A 16,921-nucleotide genomic window follows, 5' to 3' on the forward strand; every position below is an offset into this window, starting at 1 on the left:
CAGATATATTGGCTAAAATGTATAATTAAAAAGTAAATAATAATTAACGAACCAAAACGGATTGTCTTCAATATTTCATTTTGATATATTTCATTTTGTTATATATGCATAACTAATTTATCCAAAAGACACGCTTGGATTCTCATTGTGTGGATAGCATGGAATTGCCTTTTTTCTTTCTTTCTTCCTTCATGTAGAGATTAGAAGCTGCGCAAAACCGTGTATTCTTCACATATAGCACAAAAGAAATAGCCACAACTTAACTAAAATGGCAGAAATTGCCGTGTCTTTAGTTCTTGACCAACTGATTCCGCTGTTAATGGAAGAAGCCAAGCTGTTGGGAGGTATTCACAAAGAATTTGCAGCCATTAAAGATGAACTTGAATGCATTCAAGCTTTTCTTAAGGATGCTGATAAAAAAGCTGAAGGAGACAACACTGACGAAGGAGTCAAAATATGGGTGAGGGAGGTTAGGGAAGCAGCTTTTCGTATTGAAGATGTCATTGATGATTATCTGATCCAAGTGACACAGCAGCCTCGTGATCCTGGATGTATAGCTTTACTCCGTAAGATAGCTCACTCACTCAAAATTCTTACCCAACGCCATCAAATAGCGTCCCAGATTCAAGACATTAAGTCATCTGTTCGTGAGATCAGGGAAAGAAGAGAAAGATATCAGTTCCAAGCTTTTACTGAACAACGATCGAGAAGCTTTAGAGGAAGCAAAAATGACAAATGGCACGACCCTCGAAGGGATGCTGAGTACATTGATGAAGCTGAATTTGTAGGCTTTGAAGAACCCAAAAATGAATTGATTGGATGGTTGCTAGAGGGAAGATCTGAGCGCACTGTCATTGTTGTGGTAGGTATGGGAGGGCAAGGAAAAACAACTCTTGCCAGAAAAGTTTTTGACAACAAAAAAGTAGTGGGACACTTTGACTGTCGTGTATGGATCACAGTGTCAGAATCATACTATATAGAAGGGTTGTTGAGAAGCATGTTGAATGAGCTTTACAATCAAAAAGGGGATACTCCTCCACAAGCTATCTCTCAAATGGATCGAGTGTCGTTGATTTCTGCGCTAAGAAACTACTTGCAACAAAAGAGGTATGTTTTCGTGTTTGATGATGTATGGGACATACATTTTTGGAATGAGATTGGAAATGCATGTATTGATAATAAATTGGGGAGTAAGATATTTATTACAACAAGGAAAAAGGAAGTTGCCACAAATTGTCATAAATCATCTCTTGTTAAAGTGCATGATTTGCAACCTTTATCGGAAGATCAATCAATTGAGTTGTTCAAAATGAAGACATTCCGATTTGAGTTTGATGGATGTTGTCCGAATGAGCTCAAAGAGATATCTTTGGAAATTGCTAACAAATGCAAAGGTTTACCGCTAGCAATTGTTGCCATTGGCGGTCTATTGTCTACAAAAGAGAAAAATGTAATTGAGTGGCGAAGATTTTGTAAACACATGACTTTAGAACTAAACAAGGATTCTAATTTGACCGGGATAAAGAAAATTTTAGCTTTCAGCTATGATGATTTGCCTTTCATCTTAAGTCATGTTTGTTATATTTTGGAATGTATCCAGAAGATTACATAGTTCAATCAAAGAGACTGATTCGACAATGGATAGCTGAAGGATTTGTGAAAGAAGATAGTGGGAATACTTTGGAAGAAGTGGCAGAAGGATATTTAACAGATTTGATCCATAGAAGTTTGGTGCAAGTATCTTCTGTTAGAATTGATGGAAAAACTAGAAGGTGTTGTGTTCATGATCTAACACGTGTGATGCTTCTTGAAAAGTGTGAAGATTTAAGTTTCTGCAAGCATATCAATGAAAATGGTCATTCATCTTTACATGGAATTATTCGACGCCTATCAATAACAACCCATTCCGATGATTTTCCGACATGTATTGAAAACTCGCGTGTTCGTTCACTATTTCTTTTTAAAAATGAGTCACAATTTTTTAGCGAAGATTTTACTAGGAGAATCTTTACAAAATATAGGCGCTTGAAGGTGCTTGAGTTTGAGGTTTATTCTAAAGTTAAATTGAGTAATATCCTTCATGAAAATTTGGGAAGCTTGATTCACTTGAAGTATTTAAGCTTCAAGAATTATAGAGCGGGAACTATATTTGAACTTCCCGAATCAATTGGCATGCTCCAAAGCCTAGAGACTTTGGATCTGGGAATTTATTGCTATGAGATACCAAAGGTGGTTAGCAAGCTTAGAAAGTTACAACATCTTCTGGGCTTCAGAATGTCTTTGATTCAATTGAAGGGTGGTATAGGAGGCATGGAATCTCTACAAACTCTGAGTAGTGTGAGAATTGATGATCGAATTGAGCTAATTATAGAGCTGGGAAAGCTAAAGCGGTTAAGGAAATTGAGCTTGTTTCATGTAATGGAAGACAATATATGCACTTTATCTTCCTCATTGAATGAGATGCAACATTTGGAGAATCTAAGCATTCATTGTCCTCATTTCACTGATTTGCATTTGAATCCACCTCCATCTATGCTTCGAAGTCTCATGCTACATGGAGTGTTGGAGAAGTTTCCAGAATGGATTCTTCAATTACAAAATCTTGTTAAGTTGAAGTTACGATGGTCCTCTTTAATTAGTGATGATCCAATAAAGTTCTTAGAAAATATGCAAAACTTGTTGTCGCTTGAAATCTTCGATGCTTATAAAGGTGAAAGTTTACATTTTCATGATGGAGGGTTTCAAAATCTAAAGGAACTATACATTAGAGACTTGCCTAACTTGAATTCAATTGTTATCGACAAAGGAGCATTGCTCTCTCTAAAAAAGTTCAAGTTATACAAGATCCCCTACCTCAAGACTGTTCCTGCTGGCATGCAACACTTAGAAAAACTTGAAGATCTCGATGTTCGAGATGTGCCACATGAAGAACTTTATCCTAAACTTTAAGGAGTTAGAAATCATTGATGGGGAATTAGCACAATAATAATAATAACGAGCAATATGCAGCGGAAATAAAATTCCCCAAACTTGTAAGAACCTTGAGGATCAACAACAAATAATATGGCAGACAATAAAGCAAAATAAAGACACCGGAATTTTAACGTGGAAAACCCTCGATGTGAGAGTAAAAAACCACGGGTCGTCCAGACCAAAGAAATAGCTCCACTATAATCAAATAAGGGTACAAAAGAGTCTCCAAGTGAGGCACAAATAAGTGCTAACAACCAATTAAACAACAAAGCACTAAAGCTTTCAAAACAAGAACAAGAAGATGAAAAATACCCAAAACAGAACTGCTTCAGTGCGGACTGAATATCTCACGAACCAGACCTGATTTCGACGATCCGAACGGTGAAAACGTAGCCCCTGGAGCTGCGAACCTGCCCTCCAAATTTGAGCCAAATCCAACGGTTAACGAATCGGGAATCGGAGTTTTAGTGGGACTGATTTGAGAAAAACGGGAATTGTTTTCTCTCTTCTTTTCTCTCTTTTTGAAGGTTGTTCTCTCACAAAATTTACTCACATAATAACCCTAGTATGACCACTCTCCACTTATATAAGTGAGACATAATGGGCTAATAAAATTGGACTTTTCTCCACATAGGAAGGGAGCCCAAAACCCAACAATCATAAGCCACTCAACTTCAAGGAGGAGAAAAGGTGAACATTTTCTTCCATATACAGTAATTGTATAAATATATTCTTGGTAAGGCTTTGTGTAACATGAAAGTCTTTCATGGTGCACAAGTCTTCACTATTATTACAACGAATACGAATTTTACAAAACTCACTGTTTGATTGAAAGTTTATATCATATAGATCATCCATAAATGATTGTCAAAAAATTTGACAATCATTTGATGTTATCGAGACCCATCAAGATTAACAATATTCAATAAAAATCCATAAATCGTTAATCGTAATGGGTCTCAATAACATATCAAATGATTTTCAATTTTTTTTAAAAAATTTATAGGTGATCTATATTCTATACGATATAAATTTTCAATACAACAGTAGATTTTGTAAAATTCGTATTCATTATAGTAGTATTCGTAACTTGTGCACGGATGCAGTCTTTCACCATAGACTTGGTCTCTTGGTAATATCTTTTGTTCTATTATCATTCCGTAACATACATGCTTATTTTTATCCTAAAATAATTTCTCTATTTTTCCTCATTTTATTTTTATTGTGTTGTGACCCTCAAGAGATATTTTGTTGTAATCCTTTCATTATGCACAGTCTAATTTGTTATTATTCTTTAGGTGGTTGGCTTCTATCCAAGTGGAATCCTACAACAATGGCATCTTTATTTTTGTTCATGCTTTTGCTCTTTTGTTTGTTTCTTTGTTTGAGATTTGAGATTTGAGTTGTTGGTGATGTATCATGTATGCAATATGTTGTGAGAGCTTTCCTTTCAAGGACGACAAGACCTTATCTCACTTCTAAGTGAAGGGTTCCCTTGGCCTGAATGGTTCTAGTTTCACTTGGTGGGAATATGTTACTAATGATGTTTATGTAGTTTACAATCATAACAGGCTTGGTCTTCCTGAGTTTAGATTTAAGTGAAAATTATTTCTTGAGTAAGATTCAAACTGCACGTTTTGTTTTCCTACATCAAGATTTTTTTCCACCATGTTTTCTCTGATGAGGTTTTTAATGCGGCAGTTGGCCGATCATTTTGGTCTACATTTTTGTTATTTTGGGTTTACTTTTTATAAGATAGTTTACTTTTTAGATACATTGAATAACTAATGTATCTAAAAAAAACTTAAGTTTTTCTCTTATATTAAAGACTAGATGGAATATTTTTTATGACCCTTGAGCAAGTTGAGCATAAAAAAAAGTGATTGACTTTGAATTGAACATCAATATTTGCGAAAGTATTAGTATTATTATTTCACAAAAGTAACCAATTCTTCAAGGATGCACGTGATCTCATAAACTAGCATCAAGCAAATGCACGTAACTCTTTAAACAATGTCAATAACATAAATTTTAATCACTTATTAGCAACTTGCTCTATAGCACAGAAAAATATTGGATAAATAAGTCCAAATCTCAACTTCCTCAAAAGAATAATATTACAGCGTGAGAGAGAAGAAAGGAAACTAAAAGTCTTCCTTTGGATCCACCGCATAAGTTGCGCTAACTAAGTCTTCATCTAGCCAAAAATCCAAAACTGCAAAAACTGAGAGGTTGACTCAAATGGCTGAAATTGCAGTGTGTTTGGCTATTGAGCAACTACTTCCAATATTAAGAAAAGAAACTAATTTGCTGAGAGGCATCCACCAAGAGTTTTCATACATTAAAGAAGAACTAGAAAGTATCCAAGCCTTTCTTAAGGATGCTGATAAAAGAGCTACGGCTGAAGGAGACAATATTCGTGAAAGCGTCAAAATATGGGTGAAGCAGGTAATAGAGGTAGCTTTTCGCATAGAAGATATTATCGATGATTATATCATCTATGTGGAACAACAGCCTCGTGATCATAAATGTCTAGCTCTACTCTGTAAGATTGCTCACTCCATCAAAACTTTGACCTCTCGCTATCGGGTAGCATCTGAGATTCAAGATATTAAGTCATCAGTTAAAGAGATTAAGGAGAGATGTGAAAGATATGGGTTTCAAATCCAACCTACTTTTGAACAAGGACCAAGCACAAGTCAAAAAACCAAATGGCATGACCCTCGAATGATTGCTCTTCACGTGGAGGAAGCTGACGTTGTAGGGTTTCAGATGCCAAAAGAGAGATTGATCGATTTATTGGTAAATGGAAGACTGGAGCGCACTGTCGTCTCAGTGGTAGGAATGGGAGGACAAGGTAAAACCACTTTGGCTAAAAATGTTTTTGACAGCAAGGAGGTCATTGGTCACTTTCATTTTCGTGCATGGATTACAGTGTCTCAATCATATACAATAGAAGGGTTGTTGAGGGACATGTTGCGTAAGTTTTACAACTCTCTCACTTGCGATATCACTAATATGGATCGAGGGTCATTGATTGATGAAGTGAGAAACTACTTGAAGAAAAAAAGGTATGTTATTGTGTTTGATGATGTATGGAATGTACATTTTTGGAATGAGGTTGAATCGGCTGTAATTGATAATAAAAATGGAAGTAAGATATTTATCACAACAAGAAACATAGATGTTGCAATCTCTTGTAAGAAATCATCGTTTGTTGAAGTGCATGATCTACAACCTTTAACTCAAGAACAATCTTTAGAGTTATTCAATAAGAAGGTATTTCAATTTGACTTTGATGGATTTTGTCCAAAAGAACTCATTGATTTATCTTTTGAAATTGTCAAAAAATGTAAGGGTTTACCACTAGCGATTGTTGCCATTGGTGGTCTTTTATCAACAAAAGATAAAAACACCTTTCAGTGGAAGAGGTTTAGTGAAAATCTAAGATTAGAGTTAAACAAGGATTGTCATTTGACTGGGATACAAGAAATTTTAAGTTTGAGTTATGATGATTTACCTTACTATCTTAGGTTATGCTTATTGTATTTTGGAATATATCCAGAAGATTATGAAATTGAATCGAATAGATTGTTTGGACAATGGATAGCTGAAGGGTTTGTGAAAGAGGAAAGGGGGAAAACTTTGGAAGATGTTGCAGAAGGATATTTAACAGAGTTGATTCGTAGAAGTTTGGTGCAAGTATCTTCAATCAGCATTGACGGAAAAGTTGAATGTTGCCATGTTCATGATTTAATACGAGTGATGATCCTTGACAAATTTGATGATTTTAATTTTTGCCACCATATTAGTGAATATGGTCAATCATTCTTCAGTGGAACAATTCGACGCCTATCAATAGCGTCAATCTCTGATGATCTAAAGGAATGTATTGAAAGTTCGCATGTTCGATCACTTCTTTGTTTCACCGATAAAGAATTACCTGAACACTTTGTGAGGAGAATTCCTACAAAATACAAGCAATTAAAAGTGATTGACTTTAAAGATGTAGAGCTTCGTTATGTTCCTAAAAATCTAGGGGGCTTAATCCACTTGAAGTTCTTAAGCTTGAGAAACAATAGACATATAAAAAGCCTTCCTAAATCTATAAGCATGCTTCAAAACCTCGAGACCTTTGATCTACGGGATACAGGTGTTCGTGAGATGCCAAAGGAGATTGGCAAGCTACGAAAGCTTCGACATCTTTTGGGAGACAGAATGTCTTTGATCCAACTAAAAAATTGTATCGGATGCATTACATCATTGCAAACGCTTCATAATGTTAGTTTAGATGGAGATGGAGATGGAGCTGGAGTTGTAGAGCTAATTACAGAGTTGGGAAAGTTGAAGGAGTTAAGGGAGCTAGGCTTGGTTGGTGTTGTGAGAGAACATGGAAGCTATCTATCATCCTCAATCAATGAAATGAAGTGCTTGGAGAAACTAGATATTGAGTCAAAATCAAAGGAAAAAGTCATTGATTTGCATTTGATTTCATCTCCACCACCTATGCTTCGAAATCTTACACTAAATGGAAAGTTAGAGAATTTTCCAGAATGGATTCCTGAACTTCAAAATCTTGTTGAGCTGAGGTTGGTACGCTCTCAATTAACTGATGATCCAATGAAATCGCTAAAGAATATGAAAAACTTATTGTCCCTCTTTATTAGTGATTGTGCTTATGAAGGTGAAAGTTTACATTTTCAAGATGAAGAGTTCCATAAACTTAAGGAACTATGCATTGCAAATTGGGATAACTTGAGTTCGATTGTTATCGAAAAAGGAGCATTGTGTTCTCTGAAAATGCTTACGTTATACTATATCCCTCAGCTCAAAACAGTACCCATTGGCATCCAACATCTAGAGAAGCTTGAAATTCTAAGAAATTGGTATATGCCAACTGAATTTGTGGAGAGTGTTTCTTCTGATGGAGGAAAAGAGCATTGGATCATAGAGCATGTGCCCCTGGTTGAATTCCGTACCCTTGATGGCACATTTATTCGACACTCCAAGACTTAGAAATCCAACTTTGGGGGAAAAAAGGTTTTATTTTCTTTATAGTTGTAAAATTATTTATTGTTTGGTTATCAAAACACTAAAGTAATTATTTATATTTGTGATTGATAAAATCAAATGTTTGAATATTTTATATTACATAATGTCACTTACCAAAAAAAAAACATAATGTCAAGTTTCTTTATTGAACAATGTCATCCATTAGTTTCTAAATTTGAATGTTTTCTTTTGAAACTAAGTGAACAATATGTTTGAATATTTCAGATCATGAAGCTAATGGAAGACCAATCATAATATGTTTGGAAGTCGGATGCTGAAACGGATGAGCATCTCTCACCGCAAGCCTTTGATTTCCTCACCACCACCTTAAACCACAACTATTACGGTTGTTGTTTTGTTGCTCTCTATTCCTAGTTTTCATGTTTCTGTCCCTTTTGTAACAACCTAGTCATTCGATTGTAAGATATTTTATATGAAATCCTGAATTCGAATCTGGACCACCACATTTCCTCCTTCCTGTGTGTCTTTATGTGAGTTATGTGTTGGCCACTAGGCCAGTAGCAAAAAAAAGTTTCCATGTTTCTCCATTTATGTTTTATTTTGGTGTTAATTTTAGTGGGTACTTTGTTCTATTTGGTTGACTAATTTGTAAAACTATGTTTATTTATGTTCAAACTTAGTTATTACTCTATTGACCATTGACTGTACGTTTATTTCATTCGACTTAATCTATTAACATCTTCAAATATGTTCTATGTTGTATTGTATTCCTGTCTATTTTGTATGGAATGTGATTATTATTTTTAGATTAGATATATGACTTGGCATGTATGGTTTTCCCGAAGTTTGTCAATTATATAATGTACATGTCTGCAATTTTAATCGATTATTCTAATTTTTCTGTTGTACTTTTTCTATTTGATGATGTCAAAGGGGAGAAGTAATTGATATTAGTAAGGTTATTTGCGTGAAAGAAAAACGAGCACACAAGCAGAAGCAGTTTTGAATGAACATATCCGTTAAGTAATTGATATTAGTAAGATTATGAATTGATTCATGAAGGACAGTGAATTGATTTATAACATTGCTCTGTGTAGTAAACAAACTTCTTTAAATATACAACAATGATACCAAGACTGTTTCTGCCAATTCTCATGACAACACTATGCTGGGGAGTAAGATTGATACAAGAGACTAAAAACCTTTTTTGCAAAAGCATTGAGATCAAAACATACCTGTAAGACGATTAAACCTGATCCCGGTTCAAGATGAATTCCTCAACACTCATTGAATGTAAAGCTCTAGGCAGATGCCCACGCATATACCCATCCGTTGTACGATTACTAAATAGTCTATTCTGCATATTTCTAAACGAAGGACTATTAACAAGATCAGATAATCCATCACGGTGTAATGGATCTTCATGAAAATTAGAAAGAAACTCGACAACATTATCACTTAGTTCCTCAGTCTCATCATGTAGCAAGTCAATGAGAATTGGAATTGCACCAGCATCAGCAAGGGCCATTCTACCGCTTTCACTATAGCTCAGCTGAGAAAATACCCCAGAAACATGTAGCTTTGCTTCCTCACTCCCATGGAGCAGAAGCTCGACAAGGATAGTGACACCTGAATCATGAATCACAGAAATTGTGTTGCTGTTTGCAGACAGATCCCAAATCACATCAGCAGCTGTTGTTTTAGCTTCATCATCATCTTCTCTAAGAATTCTAACCAAGTGACCAACAATTTCAACGGCATTCGCCTCTTCAAGAGCCAATATACAAAACATATTCTTAGCTATCTCCTTACCAGAAACATCGGGTCCTTTAAGAAGCTCGGCATAAAGAGGTATAGCCCCGGCTTGAGCAACTAGTTTAATGTAATCAAGACGAGCTACCACACCAAGACTATTACCGGCAACAAGTTTCATAGTTTTATCTCCTACGCGAAACAACTCCACAAGCACGGGTATGACTCCCAATTCAACAAGTGTACGCCTAGTTTGTTTCGTAACTCCAATCAATCCAATTGATTGACATGCCCTTTCCCTAGAAATCATGCTGCCAACACTAGCAGCTTCCACAAGAAAACCAAGAGCTCCTATTCTAGTAAGTTCCTTCCTAACTTCCCTCAGAAGCGTCAATGCACTCAAAATCTCTAACAAATACAATCTAACATCATTGCCACCAGTAATCAACAAAGTGATTATAATTAATAAACCCTCATTAGCTCCAACAACTGCCCTACTTGTACTACAAAAACTAACAACAACCATTAAACATTTTGTCAGAGATTTCTGCATCATTCCCTCGGAACAAAGCAACAACCTTATCAGAGTAAGTGGAACACAATGTCGACCCATTTCAATAGCCAAACTACCATCACCTCTACAAGCAATGCACTTCAAGCAATAAGCAGCAGCCTCTTGAAGTAAATCCGGAACCGAATCCCTTCCAATGTCCTTATAACCAAGAATCTCATTGAGAATTGGTATGAAGCTAGATAATACATGTTCAGGGGCTTGTTTAGAGTATTTAGCTAGATTAACCATAGCTTTAATTTTCATAGATTTGGTTCCTGAAGCTAAAACATTCTCACACTTTCTTAATGCAATTTCCCAATTAGGGTTCCCAATTTCACTACTTTCACAATCTTCCATTATTTTCTTTCAATCTCTTGAATGACTAATTCAGAAAATTCAAACCTAATTCAATACAATGATAAATAATTGAAAACAAAAATCATTATTGAAAATATTCTACAACAAATCAACAATAACAAAATCAAAAACAAGTCCGAAAATAATGTATAGAAATTAGAAAATAGTAAGAGTAAATAAAAGCCATTTGGAAAAAGTGAATGAATTTGAAGAAAAGGGAGAGAATGTGAAATGGTACCTCTGAAAAATCAAAACTTTTGCAGAAAACGAATGGTAAGAATAAAACCCAAGTTGCGCAACAGCTTAACTCAAGGAACGGTGTCATTGTTTGAGAGAAGAGAAGAGAAGAGTAGCCTCCGCCAATCAATTTCTCTTTTTCTATAAATTTTTAATAATGGTTTTTATATAATTTAATTCAAAATAATAAAAGTTACATTAAATTTTATCTTAATAAAAATCACAACTTTTTTTGCTTATCAAAGACCCTTAAAGTTTTAACATTAGTGCATATCCAAATTAGAGATTGAACTCAGAACCTTGGTAACTTAGAAGAAATTAGTGTAATCTCATCTATAAATGCTCTCGGGTAGTTTCAATATTTATCATTTGTGCCAAACATTTTTGGACTCTTACCACTTTTAGTAAAAAAAAAAGTGAATTTTATATTGATAATAAATAGGTAATAACTATTATTAAAATTTATTAAAAATAGAAACATGCACATTTGGACCAAATCTATATTCGGTGTCCATAAGAAATAAATCTATATTCAACATTTGTTTCTTGATTGTGGTTAGAGGTGGGAACAGGCCAGGCCGGCCTACATGGCCTTAAGGCCTAGCCTAGATAGGCTCAGGCCAGGCCAGCCTATTTCTTTAAATAGAGCAGGCCAATGTTTTTTTATAAGCCTATTTAGCTAAAAAGGCCAGGCCGCAGGCCATTAAAAAAGCCTTTGAGGCCTACTAGGCCGGCCTATTTAAGTTAACATGAATAATATTTTTATTACGATTATTATTTATATATTAAAATTTATAGTTTGATTAAATTGTAAATCTATTAACTTTTTAAGTAATTTAAGTTTATTAATCTACATTAGTTTTTAACATATATAAATGTATTATTATAAACTAGAATTGAAATATGATGACATATATAGTCAAATTCTCTAAAATATCAAATGGAACATTATTTTATTAGTTCATAAGTATATTTCAAAATAAATATAATTATTTATTTAAATATGTTCATATGAAATAGGCTTTTAAACAGGCTAACAGGCCACATCAGACTTTCAAAAGGCCAGGCTCAGGCCTAGAATTTAAGCCTATGATAGGCCACAGGCCAGGCTCAGACCTTCGATTTTTTGACAGGCCAGGCTCAGGCTTGGCAAAGCCTAGCTCGGCCTAGCCTATTCTCACCTCTAATTGTGGTGATAATATAGCATGCATATTTTGCATAATTTAATTACTAGCTTTTTTTTATGTTTTCAAATGTATTTGTTGGACATGTAGTACACAATAGCTAGCTACATTTGTATAAACATTAAAATTACTTTATTTTTTTTATTAATAAAACCTTATTTATAGACAAATTTCTCTTGTTTCACGCATATTAAGAAAGTTATTATTTTTACTAAAGTGCCCTTAACAATACATTAAATTTACATTGCTATTTTTACTAAAGTGCCCCTAACCTTATTGTACGGAGTATGTTAAAAGTAGAACAATTAATTAGTGATACTTTTTAAAAAGGACAATGTTAACTTGTGCACCAAGACACATGATAAGGAGTAATAAATGATGATCGGAGGGAGTATTAGAATCTAACATACAAAATTTTTAGATTCTAAAACAAAAATGTGTTTTGTATTTTTTTTCTTTTCAAAAACTCTAGAAACATTAAAATTGATTACTCCCAACTGGATCTTATTGTTTGAAGGTTTTAATACTTCATATCTAATCAAATAAACCCATCAAATTGTTTAACGGTTTTAATTTTTCTTGCTAATTTTTAATGAAATTAATAGGCGATTAAATTGATAGATTTGTGTTTAATAATTAATTTGAAGAAAGTAATTAAAGAGGGTGTGCTTGTGAGGTAGAAGAAAAGAATAAGAAACACAAGTGAGAAACTCCAATGAAAGAGATGATGAAAAGAGAGAGAAAGAGATGATGAAAAGAGAGAGAAAATATATAAATATATAAGGTACAGTTGGTGCACCATAACATATCTCATCCAATGGTTCACATGACTTACCCATGGTGTGGGAGATCTATCTAACTCTCCCACCCTAGCATTGGGACCTGGATTCCATGCATTCAAATGACCATGCAGTCATGCAGTCATGCATTTCTGACCTTTAGATCAAAATTTTGGTGGTCCAGAGTTCAAAATAAATGGCTGTGATTAACCTGCAGTCAAATAGTGACTGCAGGGAATCCAAATCCCTAGCATTGGCCTTCAAACAACTTGGTGACTGGGTGTTAAACCCAACGAGCCGAAGGTTGGGGGTTCTACTTCCTGCTACCTCAATTTTTGCTCTTTTTCTGTTTTAATTTAAAAAATTTAACAAGAAGCATGATGATTTTAAGAGATGTCTTTGAGAAATTGAGAAACATAATATTGTACCATACATTAAAACAACAAATACATCTTTTTTTAAAAATTGCTTTTTCATATCTATATATACCTCTAAATTACTACATTTAAAAAAAAAAAAATATTAGATAAAACTACATTTAACAATTTCAGTTGTTAGTTTATCTTCAACTTTGTGCGCAACATATGTATAATTGTTTATCATCAACTTTGTAAAAGTATTGGTTCAAAATTAATTGTTAATGATTTCAAGTGATTTAGTACACATAGAATATTATTTTAAGGTATTTAATTAATTTTTTTGATAATCATCAACTTTATGCTTATTATAGCTTAAATTTTTATATATAAAATAATTTTTGTATATAATTTATATATTATAATTTTTTGTGGCCCACCCGAATATATTTTTTCGGCTCCGCCACTGAATAAGGATGTGGTGATGACAGCTGTTGAAACTGAGGCATGGAGTTTGCGTGAATGCCTTAATTGGTTAGCTAACATGAGATATCACAAGGTCATGTTTGTGAACAATTTGAGCACAATCTGAGTAAACTTGAACATATGTGTGTCGGCAAGACATACAAGTACTACTCCAAGTCTCGAAGTACCTACGGATGATGGAAATGTGACCGTAGGATGACATGGACAACATGCAGTCAGTCAGGCAGCCATATAGCGACTTGGACTACGTGAAAGACAGAAACGGATTGCTTGTTTGTCTGAATTTAATGGCCTCTTTGAGAATTTATGTGGGCAGACTTTCAAATAAGGAATCATAAAATAGAATGAATGAAAGATAAGATCAAGTAGAATGAATGAAAGAACGTGTCTCTTGAAAAGACAGATAAAGGAGAGAATTAAAGATATTTGTAGGGCTTAATTATATATTTGACCCCTTACCTTTATTTTATGTTTCAATTTGATCCCTTATGTTTAAAAAGTATCAATTTGATTCCTTACATTTGTTTTAGGTTTCAAGTTAGTCATTTCTGTCAATTTTGGAACATGTGGCAGCCAATTTGCATATGTAGACTGACATGTGGCACTTGGACACACTGACGTGTACTGTTCAAACGATGTTAGTGACAAAACTAACGAAAAAGACTAACTTGAAACCTAAAATAAACGTAAGGGACCAAATTGATACTTTTTAAACGTAAGAGACCAAATTGAAACCTAAAATAAATGTAAGGGACCAAATGTGTAGTTAAAGCCTATTTGTAATCAAAAATATATATTGACATACTGTAGTGGTCAAAGAGTTCATTTTTTGGGACGGAGGGAGTAGTTGATAACTTATAGCTTATAGTAGTACTCCATCCGTCCCAATATATAAGACCTACTTTCACTAAATGTACTATTCATTTATCTTGTTTTGACCGTATTTTTTTAATAACATATAGATATAAACATTAACATATGAGATCTTGTTTAATTTGTTTTGAAGAGTATTTTCAAAATACCAAGTTTTTATAATTTTTACAAATAAACAATTAAAGATATTAGTGATCAAAGTTGTGCATTGGCGTACGTGCAATAGTTAACTGGATCTTATATTATGGGACAGAGAGAGTAATTTATAGTTTATAAGTTTATTTGGCTAAAAAGACATGTTTTGTAACATTTTTTCAAAAAAAGTTTATAGTTTATTTTAGGCTTAATTAGTCTATTGATCCCCTAACCTCAAAAAAAAAAAAAATTAGTCTATTGATCCCTTAAAGACATTTTAGGTTTCACAATGCTCCCTTAAAGAAAAAAAGATCCAGACTGGTCCCTTAAAGGAAAAAAAGGCTCGGATTGGTCCCTTAAAGACATATATGTTTGTCATATTGGTCCTTTCCGTTAAATTTTAACTCTAAATATAACAAAAAATTCTAATGGTTAAAATTTTTAAAATGAATAAGGTTTTTGGTGGACCACATACACTTAATGACATTCACAATTCAGTCAACTAAAACTAATGTTTTTTGTAAAAAATTGACGGAAAGGACCAATTGAGAAACGAATGTGTCTTTAAAGGACCAATCCGGACCTTTTTTTCTTTAAGGGACCATTGTGAAACCTAAAATATCTTTAAGGGACCAAAAGACTAATTAAGCCTTTATTTTACTAGCTTATAACTTATTTTTAAAACGTTATTTCAAGTAGCTTATGAGCTTATAACTTATCATTTTTTCTTCTAACTTTACCCCTATATCATCTTACTTGAAAAAAATGAATATTAATTAAACGTATGTATGTATATATATATATGCATTTCATACTTATAAGTCAGTTCAACCACTAATTTTACCAAACACTACAAATTCCATCAAGCTAACTTATTCGCTATAAGTAATTAAAAGCTATCTTAATACCTTATTCGCTATAAATTAATTTATCGACTATTCGCTAGTTTTTGCCAAACATAACTTTTGTGTTTGGAAGAGAGAATTTTGTGGGAATTTTTATTTTATTTTTAAAACAAAGCATAATCACCCTAAATTAAGAAATTTAGTCCCGTTTGTTAGGCAAGAGACATAATATGATAATTATATCATATTATATCTCAATCTAGTGTTTGGTGAAACAATAAAATATGATAAGTTAATCCTAAAACCTTTTGGTTTCACAACCAGTTTAATCTGGTTCGGGGGTCAGTTTTGACATCAAGTGATTCCAGCTCCCTCTGGATCACAGTTGCGGGGGATTGAACCGTGGTCCTCCCTACCAAGTTCAGCGCCAATTACCACTGAACCAACTAACGATCAGTATCCTGAAACCTTTCTTATCTTATATGTGTAGTTCAAATTATTACCCTAAATTTTAGCTTAAGAAAAATAATTTATTGATTCATAAAATATACTTTAAAATAAGAAAATGAAATAAATAAAATAATTTGATATTAAATTAAAATATACATAAATAAATTTTAAAAATATAAATTTGTTGTAAGGGTAATTTTGTAATTTACATAATCTAAAATATTAAAAACTTTCTAAAATTAGTATATATAACCGTACAATGTTTAATTTTTTTGACAATAAAATAAAGTAAAATAATTATTAAAAATTACGCATTAATTTAAATCTTATGCCAAATTAAAATAGTATTCTTGTAATGGTAGCTTTATTATACACATATAATATAATATATATCATATATTTTTTTAGCTTATTTAACACATATAATAAAATTATTTATTTGCTCATGGTTTTTATTTAAAATTACTTAATTTTTTAAAATTTATATAATTATAAATTTTTACAAAATAATTGATGAAAATTTGTAATTGTTTTATAAGGTTAATTTTTTCATTTAAATATTATATATATCTTATCATATTATTATTATAAGGTGCGTTCAAAAAAACACGATATGATAAAATATTATTATCATGTTCTCACAAGATAGAATAACGATTATCCTGCTTATATCTCATATAATTATTATCCTGCTTAATGATATATCTTGTCTCTATCCTATCTTTCTTTGTTTGATGTTCTGGGATTTTGAGTAAACAAACTTCAAACAAGTTTATTGCTACCCTAGTGGTTGTACTTATACTTTATTTTACACAAATCGGTTGGTGTCCAATTCTTCCACAAAATATTTGAAATTTTTTTCTAACATTAGTATCCAATTTGACACTACTTCCTAGCTACTATTAACTTACAATTGGTAGGGTGGTGA

The 16,921-nt window shown here is 33.0% G+C and overlaps 2 protein-coding genes and 1 pseudogene across 6 annotated transcripts in view; 2 read left to right on the plus strand and 1 right to left on the minus strand.

Moving 5' to 3' along the window:
• LOC123918893 overlaps nt 1–11,025 on the minus strand; it is a 29,575-nt gene extending 18,550 nt beyond the window's left edge. Inside the window, exons 1-2 of one of the 5 annotated variants that reach the window (XM_045971067.1) lie at nt 10,887–11,021; nt 9,222–10,673 (exon numbers count right to left, since the gene is read on the minus strand). In XM_045971067.1, the coding sequence (XP_045827023.1) occupies nt 9,233–10,648 (1,416 nt within the window). In that variant the 5' untranslated portion in view covers nt 10,649–10,673; nt 10,887–11,021 and the 3' untranslated portion in view covers nt 9,222–9,232. Of the gene's footprint in view, nt 1–9,080; nt 10,694–10,886 lie in introns of those variants that run through there. The other 4 variants (XM_045971065.1, XM_045971063.1, XM_045971064.1 and 1 more) reach the window with 4 other exon arrangements.
• Nucleotides 133–4,480, plus strand: LOC123918891 (annotated as a pseudogene).
• LOC123915210 (disease resistance protein RPM1-like) lies at nt 5,215–7,989 on the plus strand. Its single transcript, XM_045966350.1, has one exon. The coding sequence runs from the start codon at nt 5,215–5,217 to the stop codon at nt 7,987–7,989; it is 2,775 nt and encodes a 924-aa protein (XP_045822306.1).
• Nucleotides 11,026–16,921: the final 5,896 nt, after the last annotated feature.

This window comes from Trifolium pratense, linkage group LG3, assembly GCF_020283565.1.
Source record: "Trifolium pratense cultivar HEN17-A07 linkage group LG3, ARS_RC_1.1, whole genome shotgun sequence".
In the NCBI taxonomy this organism is placed as follows: Eukaryota; Viridiplantae; Streptophyta; class Magnoliopsida; order Fabales; family Fabaceae; genus Trifolium; species Trifolium pratense.

What these genes read in the sequence shown, in the direction of transcription:
- LOC123915210 (XM_045966350.1), top strand. Translation starts at nt 5,215, where the DNA reads ATGGCTGAAATTGCAGTGTGTTTGGCTATTGAGCAACTACTTCCAATA.